Source organism: Neodothiora populina (genome assembly GCF_041146345.1).
Source record: "Neodothiora populina strain CPC 39397 chromosome Unknown canker_contig_3, whole genome shotgun sequence".
In the NCBI taxonomy this organism is placed as follows: Eukaryota; Fungi; Ascomycota; class Dothideomycetes; order Dothideales; family Dothioraceae; genus Neodothiora; species Neodothiora populina.
In genome coordinates this window covers 1,946,537-1,968,362 of record NW_027191417.1, presented here as the reverse complement: position 1 = coordinate 1,968,362, position 21,826 = coordinate 1,946,537, and the positions used below count along the sequence as shown (strand labels likewise).

At 47.1% G+C, this 21,826-nt stretch overlaps 3 protein-coding genes across 3 annotated transcripts; 2 read left to right on the top strand and 1 right to left on the bottom strand.

Annotated features, from left to right (window-relative positions):
- Positions 1-7,499: 7,499 nt before the first annotated feature.
- On the top strand, positions 7,500-8,349 carry AAFC00_005037 (uncharacterized protein; the record flags this gene model as incomplete). Its single annotated transcript, XM_069344765.1, has 4 exons — positions 7,500-7,584; positions 7,634-7,779; positions 7,838-8,110; positions 8,173-8,349. 4 exons carry the CDS (start codon positions 7,500-7,502, stop codon positions 8,347-8,349), a joined length of 681 nt encoding a protein of 226 aa, XP_069197202.1.
- Positions 8,350-17,664: 9,315 nt separating this feature from the next.
- Positions 17,665-18,924, top strand: AAFC00_005036 (uncharacterized protein; the record flags this gene model as incomplete). The annotated part of the gene is made up of 3 exons (XM_069344763.1): positions 17,665-17,879; positions 17,933-18,302; positions 18,355-18,924. The coding sequence occupies 3 exons, from the start codon at positions 17,665-17,667 to the stop codon at positions 18,922-18,924; spliced, it is 1,155 nt and encodes a 384-aa protein (XP_069197201.1).
- A 1,673-nt stretch (positions 18,925-20,597) lies between these two features.
- Positions 20,598-21,160, bottom strand: AAFC00_005035 (uncharacterized protein; the record flags this gene model as incomplete). The annotated part of the gene is made up of 4 exons (XM_069344762.1): positions 20,598-20,651; positions 20,715-20,762; positions 20,817-21,018; positions 21,114-21,160. 4 exons carry the CDS (start codon positions 21,158-21,160, stop codon positions 20,598-20,600), a joined length of 351 nt encoding a protein of 116 aa, XP_069197200.1.
- Between the last annotated feature and the right edge of the window lie 666 nt (positions 21,161-21,826).

The window sequence follows — 21,826 nt, the reverse complement described above, 5'->3', positions numbered from 1 at the left end:
TCTGTTCCGAGACTGACGCGCTAGGCCATGCCCTTGGACCTAGGGCTAGTAGCCGCTACCAAAGTTGAACCTTGTGACTGCACTGGAACAAGAGATGAGGGTGTAGAGGGTATAGGTTATATCTGTGGTGATAGTCGCTTAGGCCCTGTAAATTTACCTAAAGATCAGCCCGTGTCAGATCTACTGTATCGCTACAGCCGTTTCGGGTCGTTAACGCCCGGCAAGTACCTTGACAAATGGTGGAATGACACGGCTCATGATTGGATATGGCCCGAGAAATCTGGGTATCTCCTGGACAAGGAACACGCGCCGATCAAGGCACGAGCGATCTTGAGGAAAGGAACGGCGATAGATAGATTTGGCGGCGAGACTGGTAAGGAAGTCCTCTATATCGCTAGTTCAAAGACTAACATCTCGCAGGAGTCTTCGTATCAGTGGCAAACTCCCCATACTCGCAACGAGCGCTTCCGCCTAACAAATTGAACAACGGCAGTGATCCTCGATTATATCCGAGCAATTATCACATATATCTTGTAATGGCGGACCTCGAGGTAGAGACAGGTCCAGTATTACCGTGGTTCGAGCAGCCTGGTCTTGGAGCACAATTCTTCTTAGGTCCACCTCTTGTCGATCACATATACGAACTAATTGAAGGTGGTCGACTCAAGAGGCTCCATGGCCCTGAGGAAGGCCAAGAGAGTTCTCAATGTAAAATATGAGCAAGTTCACAACAACATTTTACAACAAACTATGCTTAAGAAGATTACTATAGCTAGTGTTGAAGAATCTCCAATCTACGTAGCACTAGAAATTTCACATCGGACTTGACTCAAATCGCTGCAGAGGAAAGGAAAACCCATTGGAGAAGAACATCTATGGCTCTCTTTTTACCGTTTCTTATCTTAACACATCAGCTTTCCTCTCCATATTCATAGTCTTTAGTGTGTCACCATTCTGCTGATAGGTTAGTACAGTTGTTCTGATCTTAGGGCTCGATTGCACTTTGTTTACGGTGTTTCGAAAACCCCAGCCCTACCTCGCGGTGTAACGCGACCGCTATCACACCAGCAACCTATCTCCTCCAGTTGCTAGCTTTCAGTTCCCTTACCACCGATACCTAAAGCGCTGGCAAGTAAATAGGCGCCAGTGTGGCCCTTTCTCCACGGCGAGTCGTTCGGCTTTACACTTGCTTACCTAAGTTGGTCCACCGCTTTTCCTCCGGAAGGGTGCATAAGTACTACGATAGTGCTTCTTTATATCTCGCTCGTTCAAAGTGACTTTTGCACAGTGTGTATACCTAAAGCCATTCTTTAGCTTCAGGAACAGAAGAGCATCTTTATTTAGCAGGGGTACCGCGATTAGCTTATAAGCAGGGTCAATGAGACAGCAAGGTTGTTAGGACGGGAGTTTATTAATAAGAGCAGAAACGCTCGTACAAAGACCCTTGGAAAAAGGTGCAAAGTGATCGACAGGAAGGGAAGAGATGTGATTGGCGGTAAGCTCCCATGAGGGTAGGCGGGGATTTGGTATACAGTGGAGATCTCTAAAAATAGCAACAAGATCCTAGCTTGCCCTTAAGGCAGATCATACCGGAGCAAACCAGATAGCGGCTGATACACCCCACCAACGACGGTGTTTCCCACAAAAGAAGTCAAAGCTTGGATGATAAGGTCTCCAAGGTCACCCTCGGTCATAAAATCCGCCAATCGGGGGTAGGTACACCTGGCCGAAGATTGAACAGCTCTAGCCTTGCGATATCCACCCACCCGATGTTGCGAGTAGAAAAGCTCATCTGGGCGTGGGCGAACGTGTCTGCAAATCCGCTAAGTTGCATATTTGGAGGCCAGTAGTCGACTACAGCGCTGGGAAATGCATTCTGGAAGGCAGCTTGCTGTATATAAACGTTGATGCCGAACGCCGCACTTGCGTCTGCTCCTCCCGTGAGCTTCTTGTATCGCTCGTACGGCGATACAAATGTGTGATAGCCCATAGAGGTGAAATTGGCTGCGTGGAATCCATAGAGCATCGTATTCTGGTCAGTCGTTGAGAGAGGGGTGCCATCTTTATGTTGTGTATGTTCAACAAGTGACTGCGTGATTCAAGTATATTGGATTCTCAAGGCAAGGGTACCAAGTGCCTCTGCAAATACAGTCTTAGATTGCAGCTGTGTGAGTAAGACCGCCAAGAGGACATAAAGTCAATGGGGTATCGTGTATTTGATTGCAAGAGTGTTGACTCGAGTTCATTAATAAAGGTTGGCATATGGGATGAATAGCCCACCAGTGTTGGAGCAACTGCTTTATATGTCAGTCTGTGGTCAGACTGAAAGAGTCGAGAACGACCAAGCGCATTTCTCTTCCGTATTGCTTGATCAAGTCCAACCGCTCGTTGGTAGGATATTGACGCGGAGCTAAGGTGTCCGAGTCTAGATTCAAGTTCAAGCTTATGAGGTCATCGAAATGAACACACTTTGGGATCGCACGATCTAAAGTGTCAAGATTAGTGCGATCCCACGAAGAATTTCCAGCAGTAGACAATAGGTATAACAGTGGTTTTCCAGGCGTCGGACTGTCTCCATTCTTGCATCATCCATAGTTAATCCAAATAGAGCCACAAACTGCTGATTGTCGGCGACTCCGAGCAGCTGAAACTACATCAAGGGAATTTCAGCTACACTAGCTAAGACATCTTGTTGCAGCTAAGTGAAAGACTTCGAGACGACAGGATGAGATAATGATTGTATGCGCTGTATATCTTGGGAGTGAAATGGCTCGTACGTGCCGAATAACGGGGCAGCTCCCACGTTGCCGGGCACCGCCTTACAGTTCTCATAAATCGATGTCTGTATATATCGCAATACCGCTGGCTTACAGTACGCTCTAACAGATGAAAGGTTCCTACCAGTCTATGGTTAAGGTTCATGATAACGTTGAAGCCGTTGAGATCTCCACTGTGTAGCGGATCACGTTTCATAAGATGTATTAGGGTTAAGTCAAGCCTCAGCGGCCGTTGAAAAGATAAGACAAGTGCAATTGTCTCGAGGGATGATATGTCTTTCAGTGCGTTATAACTAACTACTTGCGAGAGCTCGTGGTGAGCCACGTGTATAAGGATCCCGCCTTGGTTTCCGGGTGTTATGGAAGTCTTCTGAAGCCAATAAACTTATCTTGTGCGAGACGGATCACTGCATATACTAGATAGGAATGTTCAGTGCGCCTTGCTCAATGACATGCTGGTTCTCATATGCTCCAATCTTCCGCTCCAGAGCCGAACAGGAAGCTAATGTTGATCATGATTCTACCCCTAGTATCGATCTTGGTCAACGTACTGAGACCAATATAGCGGTGCAGTGAGATGCTTGATAGTGTTGCTCAGTCCTTTCGATCTAAGCAGAGTAGGGCAAGTCGAGGTTGAATATCGCGTGGTGGTCTTGCGATTGATGCTCGACCTCTTCTACTCCTTGCTATCCCGCTCAAGTCGACTTTTAGTGTTATAGGCCTATCATCAAGAAACAGCGATTAGCCTCAATGGACAACATTGAGAATGGCCTCGGTAGTCACAGTGTACTCAATATAGGCGCTATGAGACCCTTCTCAATACGCCCACTATTGAGAGCTTCCAACTTCGGGGTATCATTCGCTGCTATAGTCACGAAATACCTCGGTAAGAGTATAAGGGTTTCCAACAAATCTACTGAGAAAGCCGCCTTTTTCATGTATCCAAATCATCCCGATTTTTGGGGGTTCTTTCCGTGACTGGACTGGATCTGCCCGCTTCGACACGAATGAGATAAGATCAGAAATCGGGTTTAACTATAATGGGGGAGGAGACTTTGTCAAAAGGCGCGATTAGCGTGCAAAAGTTGCGAGCTTTTCTCGGGATCCGGGCGTGTGGCTTGCGCTTCGTGCAAGTCACACCCGTGACATACCCTTCCTTAGTATCACAATGAGCATAGTCAGGCCGAAAGACATGCTCTCTCCCCCATGATCTTCTCCACCTGTCTATTTGGCGCATGTCGCATGGTGAGTACCATACAGATTAGCACTCTCACTACTAGACTCGACTCAAAATGGAGTATATGTCGTGATACTCAGGCCATGTTGTTACATGGATAAGCAATGCGCTCGTGAAATCGTTTCATTGAGAACCGCACAGACTCATCCTATCCTCCATGAGTGAGATAGGTCAGAAATTGGTGGTGATCTGAGGCAAAATCTTGTCTGAGTCTTACCAGTCTATGGTTGCTCACCATCACTCCTGCATCCATACTTACTATATCTGGCATAGTCGCAAAGTGGGGGTAAAGGCGCTGGATCCGCAGTAACTCAAAGCTACGAAGTCTCACCTATCGTACCTCGTATTGCCCATACAATATCAGTAGTAGCTGAAGAGGTGTATATGTCGGTAGCAACGGCACGCTTATCTTCAACATGTATGCGTGATGCTTAGGTGCTTAGGTGTAGGTTTTGGCCTGAAGTTTCCCTTAGCGCATGCGATTGATAATACTCAAGCACCACTCAGAGACAAGTTTCTTTGTCGGAATACAAACATCGCATATGGTTACCTGTGTGTGATTAGTGATCACAGCAATGCTGCTGTGGCGCATCTTGAAACATCAATCTTGCTACTGAATCTTGCTAGATACGATTTCATTAAGCTTAAGGAAACATCTTGCTAGGAAGATGAGATAGGTCTTATTAAAGGATCGCGATTGGCGGCAAAGTCCAAACTCCCCGGTGTTATCCTAATGTCAGTCTCCGAATCATAATCAAAGACTTAGCAAGTAAAAGTGACACTGGTCTGCTCACTTGCAGGTTTTCTTTCCTGTAAACACATCTTCAGTAAGAGTCACGAGCCGGACATTACCACATGGCATATAAGAGCGAGAAAATTAGAACAACAATGTAAGGGTCCGATATGGAAGACTTAAGCAAAACTCAAAGACTGATTAATACATCTGCATTCTGACATCCACCCCGGATAAACCCCCCTGGGAGCATCTGTGCCCCACTCATTGATCGTTTCTGACAAATTCAGACACTGTCCAAGGCCGAGAATTTCACTCCATTGCCATTCTTGACTTCCAACTTTGTGATGACGGTCAAGACCCCATTGATCTCAATTTGAAACTTGTCCTGGTTATTCTGAGTGACCTTAACATCCCAGGTGGATGAGTCTCCAGAATCGGCACCTTCGAATCAATCTTCAAGCTTGCTCCGATCTTGTTGCGATCGACCGTGGTTCCTGGCTCGAAAAGTCTAGTACCTACAAAGTAAGTGAGTCTAAGAAAGAGCTGACTGTCGAGATTGGGTTCCACTTCATAGGTCTGGATAGGGACCACATCGCGAGGGTGTTTGGGATCGTCGACGCCTACACCGATGTAGATGTTGTCTGTTGAAATCCGATCAGCATGCGAGAGACGATCTCATCCGTCCGAGAATGAGATGGGACTGACTATATGAAGTATATGTTTTCTGTATAATCATCATGAAAGTTGGCTTCCTCGTTGGACTTAGGCTCGTCGGGCACCGCATACCCAAAGCGAAACGATTTTTTGCGTTCTCCTTCGGCAAAAGAAAAATTGCGCTTCTCCGGCGAGGGATTGTAGCGAAACATTGAGTTTGGAGTTAATTGATCGTCCCAGAAGATGACAAACTAGATCCGTGTGAATAAAATTAACACAGCAAAGCTGGCAGAGAACAGTGTTACCTCATGTGATGGAGTTATTTGATCATCAGTGATCGTGACATGCACGTCAGAGTCCACGTAGATGGGGTCCCATCGGTTTACTCCAGTTTTGCACGCGCAAGAGGACCTCAGCGAGCTAGGTACACGGCCCAAAATGAAAGAATCAGCTGCAGATGCTTGTCCCTCTGCTCCCCCTTGGAAGTTTGAGGAAGCGACTGGTTGAGCTGCTTCAATTATTTCCCCAGTATACCTTGCTTCTTCCCCATACTGAATCCCAACGCCATTCGTGGACGCGGAGACCTTTCCAAGAATCAGTCTAGGAACAAAGACAAAAAGCAACCTAATACATCTTACATGAAGAAGAGGTTTATATGCTTTCGCACAGAATACCCGGAATTTGTCTTCCCATTCGAATCTATTGTAGACTTGCAGCTTTTCCTGCCGTCCAGTCTGATTGATCGAAGCGCCGAGAAAAACAGTGGTATATATATTATTGACTGGAACATTTGAGCTTCGGTGTTCAATACTTCATGCTGCATCTATTACCTTTCCGTGCAACACACAGGTTGTCTGATGGCCGTAGCTTCAAAATCTTCACATCTATCTGCAATTGCAAAGTATAGGTAGACATCGAGACAATTAAAGTGAGCTCTGAGCGAGATCGATCAAGGATACAGGCGGGGGTGCTGGAGACTGGGACAGTTAGGGATCTTGATACATCAGGCTCGGCCTCTAGCGAGCATCTGGCTTCTAGTAAATATTGACAATGATGCCGTTCCAGCCATCACTGATTCATATATTGAACGATTGCTGGGCCTCAATAGCGTTGGATTCTGAGAGAACGTTGTATGCATGATAAATGTTATCCAGCTGAGTTAACTAGTGGCTGCAAGATAGTTGCTACATGCCTGAAAAGCTCGAAAGAGTCATTGTAGCGTATTGATGCTCAGCCGTATGCGATGCTACTAGTTGTAACTGGGCTACAACAAGCTACATGATCCCTGAATGAGACTCGCGCTTTGGAATTGTTGGTCGTCGTACCGTTTTCTCTCTTGAGAAGTTGGCTGGCCTTGGCGGAAGCCTTGATTTCCCAGATCTCGATTGTCGTAGCTTTCCTTGACTCCATTCTTGAAGTCGATAAATTGCGCTAGGAGTATCGATATGATTTCGCTAATTGCATCCGGTGTTCACTGGCATTGGCTAAGTTGCCAACGCTGAGATATAGGGCTTTGAGACTAGCTCTAATAGGACTGCAGACTCTTTGATTCTCAGTCCGAGTGTCATACTGCTAATCTATGTCTGGACATCACAAGTCCCACTCGGCTACTAATACAGAACTCAGTACTCAGCTGATATCCCCAGCATTGAATTATTAGAATGGCTTTTCATATCATCTGGATCAAGTTCCAGACTATCACTGCAAGCGAGTACCGCAAGTTTGACCTAAGCTTGACTCTTCTCCTCACCTGTATCAAAACGTTCAGTGGCCTGGTCCAGTCAAGGTTCACTTCGATGATCACATCTCTCTGTCACCGAGCGAACAGACTTATCAGATCTCTTCTCAGAACGGCACATCTTGGACTATTGGATGTACTATTTATCGGGTGGCTGACTGGCTGAAGGTACTTCTACAAGAAATGATGCTTCGAATATCTCGAGACACCAAGTGATCGATAGATTGAGCAGCTATAAAGCCCAGGGCGACCCCCTCCGTTTACTCCATCAAACAAACCTGTTCCAACTTCAGAATATCAGCTACCAAGTCTCTGATCTTTTCTATAGCCTAGTCTCGTACCATCAAGTCACTCACAATGTCCAACTACACCTTCACCCTTCTTATTGACAGTCTCATCCTCAACGAAGGATCGAGTGACAACTTCTGTATCGCCAAGAAAGGTAAGCTCCAATTGGAGACAGTCGGGTAGCTTTTTTTGACTGGAGATAGTGGATGGAACCTTTACGACTGTCTTCCAGGATGCCGCGATCAAGCCAAAGAATACTGGTCAGAAGACCTTGATCACCCAAAATGACTTCCAGTGGCAGGATCGCTATCGCGTTTTTTGCACCGCCACGTACACTCATGGCATGCTGGTTAGCTCATCACACTGCTACAAAACATACCTGTAAGCTGACTATAGACTCTACAAAGGTCAGAAGCGCTACGAACAATGTCGAGGTTGCTTTTGGACAGGAAACTATCTACCAGGGTAACACATTTACCGATGCAGCGACCGCTAACAGAGACGATTTCATCAACGCCAGTGGTCTTCAATCCTATCAGGATTCATTCTTGGCCCAGAAAATTCCCAAGACACTTCATGCCGCTGTCGAGTGCTTTGTAGGTGGAGCTTGGGCATCGGTCTACGTCGATCCTGATAACCATGTTGGAACCATGGATAAGCAGTTGACTCCCATGAACGAGGTAAGTACATCGGTCATTTTACACAAGACAGGTTCAGCTTCAGAGTCGCTGATTTGTGTTAGTACATGTTGTTCTGGTCCAGTCGTGTTCAGACCAACTCTATGATCGACGAGAGCAAGTTTGAAACCCCGTTCACATTCAACTTCGACAACGGTGTGAAGAACAAAACCGTCCGTTACGGCTACGCAACTCCTGACAAGCCCAGCGCCAATGAGGACCCCAACTTCTACGCTGCTTAGGGCATTAGCTTCGAGGGTTTTGGCCAAAGACATGAACCTGCTATCTTTGACTTGGTATCCTTGACAGTTCCTGTTCTCAAAATAGCGAATAGCTTGCTCGACGTTTGACAGCGAGCTAGGGAAACAGTAATGCAAACCCTGAATTCTATTGATTTAATTTCTCTGCATCCTCGCTGTCCATTTTGCAGCATCTAGTGATCCTGGTCTCGAGATTGAATGCCTATATTCGAGATGAGCTTGTCGCGCACCTTTGGCATGTTCACAAACGGATTAGCGTTGGAATTCCAGGAGGTTGGTCCCACTGCAATGAGCTCTGTTTCAGACCTGAACTACCGAGAGGTGTGGCGCGATCTTGAAATGACTAAGATAGGCTGGGAGTTGCTATATACTGCGTAATGTCAGTACATATGTCAGACAAGTTTCAGAAGACGCAATTCTGCTTTCAACCCTCGACCGATCACACTAGAGACGCGTATCGTTAGGACCCAGACTATACATGATAGACATCATTGCCAAGGGCTGTGTCCAATCTTGGAAACAACGTAGGTTCTGAGTCGGATACAACGTTGATCCTGGGCCGTGCTGGAGCGGGGAAGCGGGACAAACACTCGCGTGCAAAAGTATCTGTTACGCCACGTTTCCTTGCGGCTGACGAACGTTTTGTCCTATGACTTTCCTGGACTACGCTTGATATTGTCCTGCAGTGTGTTCAGCTGGGCTGGAATGTCTCAGAAGCATATCTATCGAATCCCCACACAGGGTGAGGTCTTGTAGCTAGCTGACGCTTGTCTGAATATCTGCGCTATTGGCCGCAGAATCACCTATGCAGCTATTGCACTGTCTTGTGTATCGCTAATATGGCACATGTTTGATAGAATTACGTGCAGTCATAGTTCGGCATGAAGTTGGAACCAATAATCTACTGATGGTGAGCCTTATCTGGAGCTCTGGATCATGAACGAGGTCTGGCTGCATCCATATTCCTACACTACGGGACACGACGAGTATCCCGGTGTTGGTTACATTATTAGTAGTATCCAACGCTGTTCAGCTTCATAACGCAGATTTGTATAGAGGGTGTTTCAACAACAGGTAAAGTTCGACATGCTGTATCAATGAGTACGCTACTACTCAATAGTCCAGACACCACGGTCATCAAGAGGGCAAGAGATTCAGGAATTACTGTTCTCCATATCAGTTCTGTCAGACTGCATGTCTATGCCTTTACTGAGCTTCGACATGTTCCCTTACGATGCAATGTAGTACGAGAGTTCGGCCCCAACAAAGGTAAGGCAGATATAATTCCTTTCTAGAAGATATCACGCTTGCAATCAGGCTATTGCTTTTCCCTACGACGAGTCTGTCTTCACATCAGTATCGAGGCTGAGTACACAAAATCCTAAACTAGAGAAACGGCACTCCATCTTGTACTGTACTCTTCTATCGGCCGTTCCAGCTCTGGTAATGGCCTTTGCGTCAAGGCCATATTCGATCAGCTTTAGTCTGGATACTCCTTAATTTAATCGTGTATATCGATATTGCTAAAGCGGTAGCTCGATTTCCGTGCAGGCTAGATGTGCTCTTCATAGTGTATAGAGCTTAATTTTCAAACACAAGGCTGCCATGTTCCGAATACCTGCATGAAACCTGTTGCCAAAAGGATCTATCATAGAAGACTTTCTCGTCCCTTTACGATATAGGCTGCCGGTCATGACAAGAGTTTGATGACCGGTGTGGAAATGCACACCAAGCCCCTCATAATGTGATCCACGATCGTATAGCATGATACTGGGTCTAGGATTCGTTATTGGGCGTTTTACATACATTTTTCGAGTGGCTTAATAGAAGGCTCAGCATAGATGTAGCCAGCGCTGCACCAAAGATGTCTCAGCGCGCTTCCGTTGCGTGCACGAGTTCAACGAACCTTGTGGTATTTAATATCGGTAATGACCACCTGAGCACCGGCCTTCCCAGACTCGCGCCAGGCCATTGACTAGACCTGTCATGTTATAAGTTCGCCAATCCGTTAATGTATTGATTAAATCACCATTTCTACATTTTTGCTTTCACATTTTGCAAAGCTCCTGGAGCATTTTGAATATTCCATCGCTCAAAAATTTGATAACATGGCATCTTCCATGAGCGGAGGTGCAGAGGGCCCACGTATGTATCTCTAGTAGGACATCGGACAGTGGAGAGAATCGTGTTTCTACATCTGACCTTGTTTTTCGGTCTATGGCTTATTGTATATGGCTATCACTGACCACTGAATGCATGCAGAGCTCCCTATCGACCACAAAGTCGTGGAATTCTACCATGATCAAATACAAGAACAAGTCAAAGACGCTCTCGAGTCTAGTGGAAATCTACTGTGGACATCTTTCACCCTCACTCATACCAAGGGAGTTCCAACCATCAGAGTTACAGCAAAAGAGACTGATCACCCTGACTGGGAGAAACTGGTAAAGAACCTCCAGAATGCGGTCAAGTCCGCGCCTGAGGCTATTTCTGTGGAAGTGGTTCAAGCTGAGCTTGAGCTACTTACAACGCAGTCAGTCCCCTTCAAGCCTTTTGCTTTAGGTGATAGCACCGGTATCCAGGGTGTTCCAAAGGGTTCAGGAACTATAGGAGGATATCTTGCTCTGACAAGCCCTACGGGCGGCGCCGTATGTGCACACGTCGAGTGGAGATACAGCGCGACATGACTAAAGACCTCAACACAGCGCATCTATGGCTTGACCAACAATCATGTCGTCAATGTCTCACCGACTACTCAGAAACAGAGTAAGCAGGAATGTCGACCGTAACCTTTACTTTGGTTACTGATCTTCGATAATAGGTCCAGATCCAACTCAAGTCTACAACACAAATACAATCATTGTTCCGAGTAAGGAGGATTTGGACGAAACTGCAACAACGAACCCTGATACTCCCAAAGACAGCTTCAAGCTGGGAACCCTGAAATTCGCATCCGGAAGACAAGTTACGTCTGCAGCACCCTTTCACCTACTCGACTGGGCTCTTGTAGCCGTTAGTGACGGTGTCTATGATGCGGAAAGACTTGCGAACAAGAAGGTCTATAAAGTCAATTATCAACCTGCAAGTATACCACTTTTTGATCCTACTATTCTCTGCTGAATTTGGTCTACAGGGTCTCACTACGCGTGTCCCTACTATAACGGGCCCTGTCATAAACGTTGGGCAGATCCAGGGTGGCATGAGAGTATGGAAATACGGCCGTACGACCGCCATCACTGAGGGCTTGGTCAGTCAGACGCTTGTACAATTGGAAATCCCATCACTTGATATCTGGAAGGATCTTGATGTGACCAATTTGGGTCATGCTACAACGACATCTGAATACGTCGTGTACTTGCCCAATGGCGGCAGTGACTTTTGCCGAGCAGGGGATTCTGGATCCTGGGTTCTGGATGCCCAGGGCCTACTTGTCGGTCTGCTATGGGGTCAGATCAATGGCTATTGCCTCGTCACTGACATTCATGTTATTTTTGCGAGCATACTGAGCGTTCCACAATTAGCAGGCTACCAGATTGGAGTCCTTCTAAATTAGGGGCAACGTATTACAAAGATTCAAGGCTAAATGGCAAGTTCAGAGGATACTCCAGGGTAATGCGGTATTATGAACTGAACAGGAGACCTTCACGTTTCCTACAATTCCTACGTCCTGATCACAATAGTACTATGCTGTCAGATTCTCTTGAGACACTATATATCGGTCAGGGAGGGAGCTATACGAAGCCCTGGGCCTTTTGTTGTGAGCTTCTTCAGGGATCTTCTGATCTTCATGCGCCCTCTTGGTTACTGCACATCCATCTCTTTGAACATAAAGCTGCTGAGATCGTAGTCGTGCAGTCAAAATGGGAATGGAGAGAAGACTCATTTCTCTTGAGCGTGCGTCTGTGTTCCCCTTGTAGGTCACCGTCAACTCGAGATCATTATTCCTGCCTCGCTGAATCGCGACTAAGTAGGGGAATAAACCATTGACTAAGACGACCGACCGACAGCAATCGCTCGCTATAACTTTGCAACCAGATATGATCGCCCACACCCTTTGACGAATGCACACATGCAGTCGAAGAAGCAACATGTACCACAGTTTAAAGCAGAGCAGCATAAAATATGAAAGTCGTGGATGGATACAAAGTCTCTCAATGTACAGCGATGATGATCACGTCAACTCAGCTGTGTGAAGCTATGTCTCTTACATTAATGCGCATGAGCGAGGTTGTGCCTATCAAGCATGTCAGTACATCCGTGTAAAATTACGACAGCTACCACTTTCTTGCGCGCGAGCTTAACAACAAAACTGCAACAAACATAGTCTGGAGCCAGGCATTCTCTTATACACTGGTCATGAACGCTTTTTCCTAATCGCACATTGTAATTATCTCTTCTGAAACGTCCTTAGGTCTTCGTGCTGCCTAACGATCTATGTCCATCAAGTGTGTGCTGTCTTCGTCTCTGAACCACCATCGACATCCGCCCAATAAGATTGAAAAGGAATAGCACGAGCACCTGTAGTAGAAGATGGGAAAGGAAGGAAATTCTTATGGCTCTTATCATCGCAATTGGTTTGTATTGGTGCCATGGGGGATCATATGCAATACTGACTTCACCCTCGGATAGGCTAAGGTGCGGGCGAACGAGTTCCTTCCAAGTTACGGGTTAGCTCACTCTACACCACACACGCGGGAGATACGAGATGCCCGAGCACGAGTATGTCTTGAGTAATTTGATTATTAAGTCGTAATGTTTTCTGTGTTTCCTTTTGCTTATCGCGTAATTTAATAATCGTAGCATTATTTAGTAGGGATAAGTTCTGAGGGCAATCAGTCGGATAAAGATGTGGGCGAGGTGCTAAGCCAATGCCAGTCCTAAACGTTGCAATTCATGCGGTCGTGAACCCTCAATGACGCATGGTGGTTCTAGTCCATAAAGAAAACGCCGTTCATAAACGGTCGCCCTGATCCTACAACACTCCTGCCGAATCTGCACAGTTCGGTGCCTCAGTGAGTCTGGCAACCTGCTGACCGCCGAGAGCAAGAAAAGCAGACTCGTGCGATACGCTCTTTAGCCTTGAGTGATTACAGGTAGACAACAGAAAGCAATACATTCGCCGCACAAGTGTTAGACACTTTTTGAGAAGTGTGGCTTGCTAGGCGTTGTGCCCTAGCTACGCTAAGGCTTCCACCCGAAAGATCAATAGCATATTGGCCAGTACTGGTTGTCTGGTTAAGTCCGGCGGGATCCGGTGGGCTTACAAGCATTGACCCAGCTACCTTCTTTCTCTGACAGGAACGAACAGTCATGCGATTGGACCCATATCGACATTAGGTTGTGCTTCAGTAGTGCAAGGTTGGTATCTACCAGCGAAGATAATGTTTTGGCGAACAGTGCATCAAATCAGTTCACGATGGGTCCACATGGTATTTAGCAAGTGGTAACCACATAACAGCCATCATAAGTGCTCGGAAGAAAGTACCGGATGTCATGAACATGGTTAGAGAAGACGACTTTAATGGTCTTCTCAATAGCATGGTTCCACTACTGCGCTCTATCCTTCCCGAAAAGGTACTGCAGGGTAGCTTCCAGATGATTCGCCTCACAGCAGGACCAATCGTCAGCATAGGTGACCCTGTCATCTCTCCTGAATTCCTCGTTAAAGCCGTTGTCCCTATCAAGTTCGAGCGAGCTCAGCTGGACATGACACTGCGTCTGACCCCAGCAGGTAAAATCGTCTCCTTACGCCTCTCTCCGCAGCATGCTCTAGATCAAGGCTTATCTTGGCACCCTCCTGCTTACACCCAGCCATCAACATTCACAGAAGTCGATGTTAAACTTGGAAAACAAGGCTTCAAGGTGCCAGGCACATTGACTTTGCCAGATACTGTTGGAAGACACCCATGTGTTAATATGCTTCCGGGATCTGGACCATGCGACCGTGACTCGACAGTTGAATCAACGAAGCCCTTCAAGGATATCGCTTGGGGTCTCGCAAGGTCTGGTGTTGCGACGCTTCGCTTTGACAAGGTCACGTTCGCACGTAGAATGAAAGTCGCATTACTGCAAAAACACTTTACCATCAGCGATGCATACATGAACCACGCCCTTGATGCGGTGCGTCAAAGTCTTGTACATCCAAATGTCAAGCCGAAGTCAGTCTTCGTGCTCGGTCATAGTCTGGGCAGCCTGATAGCATCCCGCGTGGCCGCCACGGAGCCCGAAGTCTCAGGGTGTATACTTCTGGGACCTCCAGCCCTTGGTCTCCACCATTCTCTGCTTAAGCAGCTCCGCGCTTTTGCAGCAGAAGATGATCCATCCGGCAAGACACCGCAGCCCATCATTGATCAGCTAGCGCGTCAGGCAGAGTTCATAGACAGTCCTGATCTGACCTTGTCGACACCTGCGGCAGAACTGCCGCTTAACATTGGTCCCGCTTATTGGCTGGATCTGCGCAAGTATGATGCAATTGAGGACTGCAAGCATCTCGAGAAACCAATCTTGATCATGCAAGGTGCGACAGATTCTCAGGTCAGCCTGGAAGACCACTGTAGCAAATTCTCAAAGGAGCTCAAAGGAAAATTCAACGTTACCACTCGAGTGTATGAGGAGTGCAACCACCTCTTCATCGCCAGCAAAAGTTCTCTTGGGGCGATAGAACACAATCAAGCAGCTAACGTGGAGAAACAAGCTGTGCAGGATATTGCTAGATGGGTGACAGATCACTCCCACCTTGATCCGCACGTTTGCAATAGTGCTTGACTATCTCATGTGATGTTCGTCATGGATTATATTACTTCACTGTTGGGATAGAATTTTATAGAACCTTGCTCGATCATCCCTCGGAATCCACCTATTGCGCGCAGGACGTACTTGTCCTGAACCTGCACTCTAACCCATTCGCTCCATGTTTCTAAGCCCATATCTCTACAGACACTATTCTATATATGGATTGATAGAGTGCACTGATCAGAAATACAAAAGGCCCATCAGAAAGCATAGGCAGTCTGGACGATCTATTATAGATACGTGCTCGTTGAGCAGGCTGATAAGACAGGGTGACTAGAGGTATGTTTGTATCACAAGCTCGTACTAATGATATTGTAATAATCGTTCGATTAGGTGCCACCGTTGATATACCATGTACTTCGGATCACGGTCCATTGGGCACAGCTATTATACCAATCTATCGACATCCTTGTAACCGCGGAAGGTAACTTCACCCTCACATGGACTCTTCCAAGGCAGTGCAACAAAAGATATACGATCTCTGTGCCACGGTAGCTGCGTAGCTCAGGCCATAGTGATTTGGCTTACTCGTAGAAGCAATAGGGTACATGACCGAGGAACATGAGATATGTTGAAACTAGACCTACCTTGAGGTGGGGTGAGGTACGGTCCTCAAATTCTTTGTAATATAATCCTTCCGCATGGTTCAATTCGCAAGGCTGATCGAGGACGGAGATAAGTATCTCCGAATTGAGCTGTACCTCGGCAGCAAATGACGGTCTTGGCATCATTCCTTCTCAAGGTAGAATAAGGTACTGTATGTACGGATGTCGAGCAAGGTTCTGACGGCTAAGCACCGACGAGATCACAAGCTTTCTGTTGTTCTCTAGTTGCCATATGTGGGTTTACTTTACTAGACCACCTTCGACTCCTGCCTGGACTCAACTCAGATTGTCCAAATGACCGACCTCATCGAAAGCGCAAAAGGCAAGGGAGACGTTCGCGAACGTGTGTGGGAGGCTCTTCGCAAAGTCGCACGGCCAGATTCGCGGCATGACTTCGACTTCAGCAACTTCATCGCGGACTTCGATGGCTCGGCCAAAGCCACGGACCGACTTGTAGCTTTGCCGAGCTACAGACTTAGTGACATCCTCTTCATTACGCCAGATAATTGCCTCGAGGACCTTCGCGAACGGGCGCTTGATGACGGCAAGACAGTCCTGGTTACGACCTATGGCATCCGTCGAGGCTTCTGGATACTGGACCCCCGCGAGATGATTCCCCAAGATCATCGTTACGCGGCGATGTTGGACGGCATGGAACGTCTCGGCCACCCAGTGTCACTGCCTGAACTCGCGTCTCGTGGCTGGCATATACCACTCATGGTTACAGGCACTGGCGCTATCAACACTCAAGGAATACGTCTTGGGAAAGGTCATGGATTCTTTGACCTTGAGTGGGCGATGTTGTATAGCTTAGGTGTCGTCAACCAAGACACTGTTGCTGTCGCCGTAGTGCACGAATGTCAGGTGTTGCATGAAGATATGCACCCGGAACAATTTGACACGGTCTGTGATGTGATTGTGACTCCATCGAGGGTGGTTGAGATTGCAGATGTCTACAAGCCCACCTGTGGGATCATCTGGCCGCTGTTGCAAGCCGATATGATGAAGATGATACCTCCGCTGCAGGAGCTCAAGGCAATGCAATTGTGAGCATTTTCAAACTGCCACTGCACAGACTAGGTCGCGTTAGATTTTGATCAATCGAGAATACTGCAACCTCAACTTTCGGCCGATTAGTCTTGTGGCGATGTCGCATCGTCGCGGCCTCCTTGCTCTGCTTTGCATTGACCAGGCGCTATGTGGTAGTGATTCGGTATGAACGGCGTCTCTGCCTTTGACTTATAGTACTGTTCATGACACACCTACGCACTCTTTTCTTGAAGTGCCAGTGTACTCCGTAGAACAACATGTCTCCACTCCAGGTCTCTTGGTATCTGGTCTTGGCAATCTTGGCGGAAGTTTCGTATATAGTGCTTAATCCGTCTTGGGTAGTCGACACGCTCCCCCTTCGTCTTATTCTTATCGTATTCACGGGTGTTTGGAGGCATCTGCGATATTGTTTCAGCCTCATACCCCGGAGTACCGGGGAAATACAGGTATACTTCCAGCTTTTGACATGTACATAGGCAAACTTGGGTATCACAGACAGGCGTGCTGTTAGGATGAAGTGGTCCCAACTCAAGGCTAAAACATGAAACGAGCATTGTAACAAGGTAGGCTGACTCGCAGAGTCATGGATAGCGATCGTCGCTGTCGTCGTCACGCTCTCCACAAAACAACAATCTACTGCAATATTCCTGACCACGAGATTATGTCGGTGTAATCTTGGACTTTCTCATCCTTGTTCAGATCAGACCGAGTATGCAAGCGAGCTGTGGAGGCCACTACAAAGTAAACATATAAGACACGATCAGCATGGTAGAGCGCAGATGGTTCGGATTATCCTCATCAACATAATCGTTCTTTTCCAACTTTATACATTCTTTATCCAATTTTCATCATGAAGTACACGGGTCTCGCAGCTTCGGCCACTGCCTTGATGGCAGGCCTTGCTTCCGCCGCCTCGTCTGTGACGGGTGTTGTTGGTTCTCCCGAAGGCTTCGGTTCGGGCACCACAGGTGGTGGCAGCGCTTCGCCTGTGTACCCTTCCACCACGGACGAGCTGGTCTCGTACCTTGGTGACAGCTCACCTCGTGTCATTGTCCTGACGAAGACGTTAGTCACAAGCATCAGCGACCTTTTACATACCCCACTGACAGCAAGAACAGTTTCGACTTCACTGGCACTGAGGGCAAGACTACCGCCAGTGGCTGCTCACCCTGGGGCACTGGCTCTGGTTGCCAGCAAGCCATTAATAAGGATGACTGGTGCAAGAACTATGAGCCTGATGCTCCTACCGTTGGCTCTATCACTTACGATGCTGCTGGTACTCTTGGCATCACTGTCGCATCTGACAAGTCCCTCGTTGGACAAGGCAGTGCAGGTATTATTAAAGGCAAAGGACTCCGCATCGTGAACGGTGCCGAGAACGTCATTCTGCAGAATATCCAGATCTCGGACATCAACGAGGAGTATGTCTGGGGTGGCGACGCTATCACTCTTGACAAGACTAACAATGTCTGGATCGACCATGTCACTGTGAGTTAAATTATAACTACATAATGTTGCAAATACTGACATAATAATTTAGACCGCCAGAATCGGCCGCCAGCATATCGTTCTCGGTACCGAGGCTTCCGGCAGTGTTACTATCTCTAACTCTCACATTGACGGCTCTAGCAAGTGGTCTGCCACTTGCGACGGGCACCAGTACTGGGCTCTGTACTTTGATGGCTCTGGTGATCAGATTACCTTTAAGAACAACTACATTGATGCAACCTCTGGTCGCGCACCTAAGGTTCAGGGTAACACCCTTCTTCACGCTGTTAACAACTACTGGAGCGACAACTCTGGCCACGCTTTCGAGATTGGCACCGGTGGATATGTCCTTGCTGAGGGCAACGTCTTCGAGAGCGTCGACGCCCCTATCGAGTCCGGCGATGTTGGCAAGCTCTTCACCGCTGATGACGGCTCTGCATGTACCACCTACCTCGGCCGCACTTGCGAGGCCAACTCCCTCGTCAGCTCTGGTGCATTTAAGCAGGCCGATACCGACTTCCTTAGCGACTTCAAGGGCGCTAAGATCGCTAAGGCTACCGCAGCTTCCTCTGTGAAGTCCTACGTTACTTCTAACGCTGGTGTTGGCAAGCTTTCCCAGTAGATCACTTGCGCGAACCGGACCTGAGTCCGTGGTTGATCTGCTGTGAAGCGCGGACCACGATATAGCTCAGGGTTTACGTCCCAGACCATTTCTTGTGTTGCTTTTGTTCTTCAAGACTGGGCTTCTGTCCACGTATTATACCTTTGTACTTCATATCCACCGTCAAGACTCAAATCAAAGAGCATTGGTTTCAAAATAATCCTTCGTTCTATTGCCTTTTGCATCTTCAAAAAGTTCTTACTCATGTAGATACCACTATAAGGACTCACTTGATACAGCTAAGAAAATCATGCTTTCCAGTCGTGATGTGATAGCAACAAAATCACTTGTGCGCCAGACCATGAGACGTCTGGGAGCTTCCACTCATGTAATCCAAGCACACACGGTAAATCACGACCTTACTACTTCGAAACCAGCTACCTAGATATGTAGCAGAAAGAATTATCATTCAGTAGGCAGCAACGCAGTACGGGGTTTCAAAACACTAAAACAAGTTAGCCATGTAGCTCACGAATAACGACACGCCGAAAGCCGGAGAAATGATCTCTCGACATCCTCTGGCAGGACTTGATGATACATGAGAATCCTGAGCGGTATTTGTTATTCGGCTTTGTTATCAAGCATTGCTGAGAAGCTGATAGAGCTATTGTATCTAGAGCGTTGCCATGACATAGAATCTCTGACTAAGCTGGTTCATTCATCCTGGCAATGCTCCTGTATGAGGGTGACTGATCCACTGGAACGCGATATTGAAACATTTTCCGCAGACCCATGCTATGAGTGGTGCTTAGGTTTTAGATAGGCATGTCGCGGATTCTTCTTCTACGATACTCGCCTTCAGCTGGATTGGCTGTAAGAAAGCCTCGCATAAAAAATCCTAAGTCGAATCATATGCTGAAGCATTTGAAATGATGTGCTTGCATGCATGACCACTCGACCCTACGATACTTTGGGGATATTGGCTCGGCATATGTTCTGTCATGGATTGGCACACTTGGGCAATTATCAACATCATTGTAGTTTTTTCAATTTATAGCGATGATGAATGATTGATGACATTAATTGAAGTCTGGATGAATTACTCGGGTCCGATCAGGGATATAAAGCCCAGAGGTTGGCATGGTAGCAGTATATAGCAGTCAGTCCCCCGAGCTACACTTCTATTCTGTTTTGGGTACCATAGTCAGTATACTTGTGGTTCTGGGTGATGCTGTACTCCTTATACGGACATTAGACAAAGTAGTCATCAGGCAGGGTAGAGTTACTTGTTCAGTATAACTGTCTAACTTCATATACTGCTTGTCAAGTATAGGGTAGTGTCTAGCGGGAATTGCTCATTGAGACTTAGAAGCACTTTCACTTGACAAACGCTGAGCCATTTGCTAATATACATAGCTCGGGTATATAAGGCGACTTCGGGTGACAGTGAGTTCCTACACAGAGATCGCGACAGCGACATGGCCGATCTCCAGAATGCCGTCCTCGCAACCTCAGTAAGTTCTTCAAACTGAGTTAACCTCCATAACAACAGCGTCTTGACTGGATTAATCAAGAAGTGTCTTGTTTGAGTCGAGGTCCAAGTGTAGTACAGTTTGAACCTGAGAAACCATTTCTGCATGAGCAGCGCTGCTGATGATCCCATAGAACAACCGCTCAGTCGAGTGCCACGAGATCTAATCCGCCTCCGAGCCTTGAGCGCCACACTTCTTGTTGCAGTAATAGTTCATCTGAAATTCAAACACAGTCAGTTGATTGGCTTCGTATCGAAGTACTGCAGATAAAAAACTTACCTCATCGCCTCCGATGTGGCCAGCGGGAGACGAGCATTGAAATCCGTCCTACATTGGTCAGTCACTTTTGGAGTAATAGCATTTTTGTTTGGCGTATCTTACAAAAGCACAGTCAGGACACGTGTCCCACCATTTGCCTCCGGTATTGCGGGCTAGGTACATGTCACAGGCGCATTTTGTGGCATCCGGGAGGACTTCGTATCTCTTTGCCCAGTTATAACTGGGGCTGAAGCCAGTGCCTCCAATAGGAGCCGACTGTCGGCCTGTCACGCAGACAGCGACTTTGTGGGTATCTGCAGCGACCCTGCAACGAATGGATCAGTCGACGAAATGTCATGCATCAATTGATGTGGACGGAGAATGGACGGGTCGACGTAGAGTCGCACTGCTATTACTCACCCTAAGGAGAAGAGGGCAACAGCGAGAGAGACAATAGTCAATTTCATTTTTGTTGTGTGGTGGAACTGATGTTTGATAGACGAAGGATGGGAGCGAATTGTGACGGGATTTATAGCTTTTGCTCAAAAGGCGGCCTTGACTATACCTGTTTGTCTTATCTGGTGATATCCTTTACGATTGATGAACCATCACGTCAAACTCTATCGTGGCAGGGATATGGTCTGCGAAGTTGCCGTTTTGCAGACATAAGCTATACTCGTATACAAGCTCGGAGCTAGTACTCACGTTCCATAGCGATACTTGCTTCGCCTTCGATTTCTCAAAAGAGTTGACCGACGACTACAAATTGCGAAGGAATTGCGAACAAATAAAGAGCATCTTTGTGGATCAGCTGTATGATCTTGGCATATCTACGAAGATACTCCACCACTGATATATAAAGTGACAGTCTATGCCTCACTATCATCGCAACACATCTCAGAACTTCACAGGCTTCAGAACTACCGTCATTTCCTCAAGGAACTTCGTCAAAATGCACGCTTATATTCTTGCCGCAATCTCGCTCGCGGCTTCGATCACCGCATCCGCGACCCCCGCTCCGAACATTCCAAGCGATGTGCTCTCTGACAAAGTTATGTCACTTGATTCCGATCGTTAGTGACTACAAAGACCTTCCATGGAGCTTATTTTACTGACGAACATCAACACAGTGG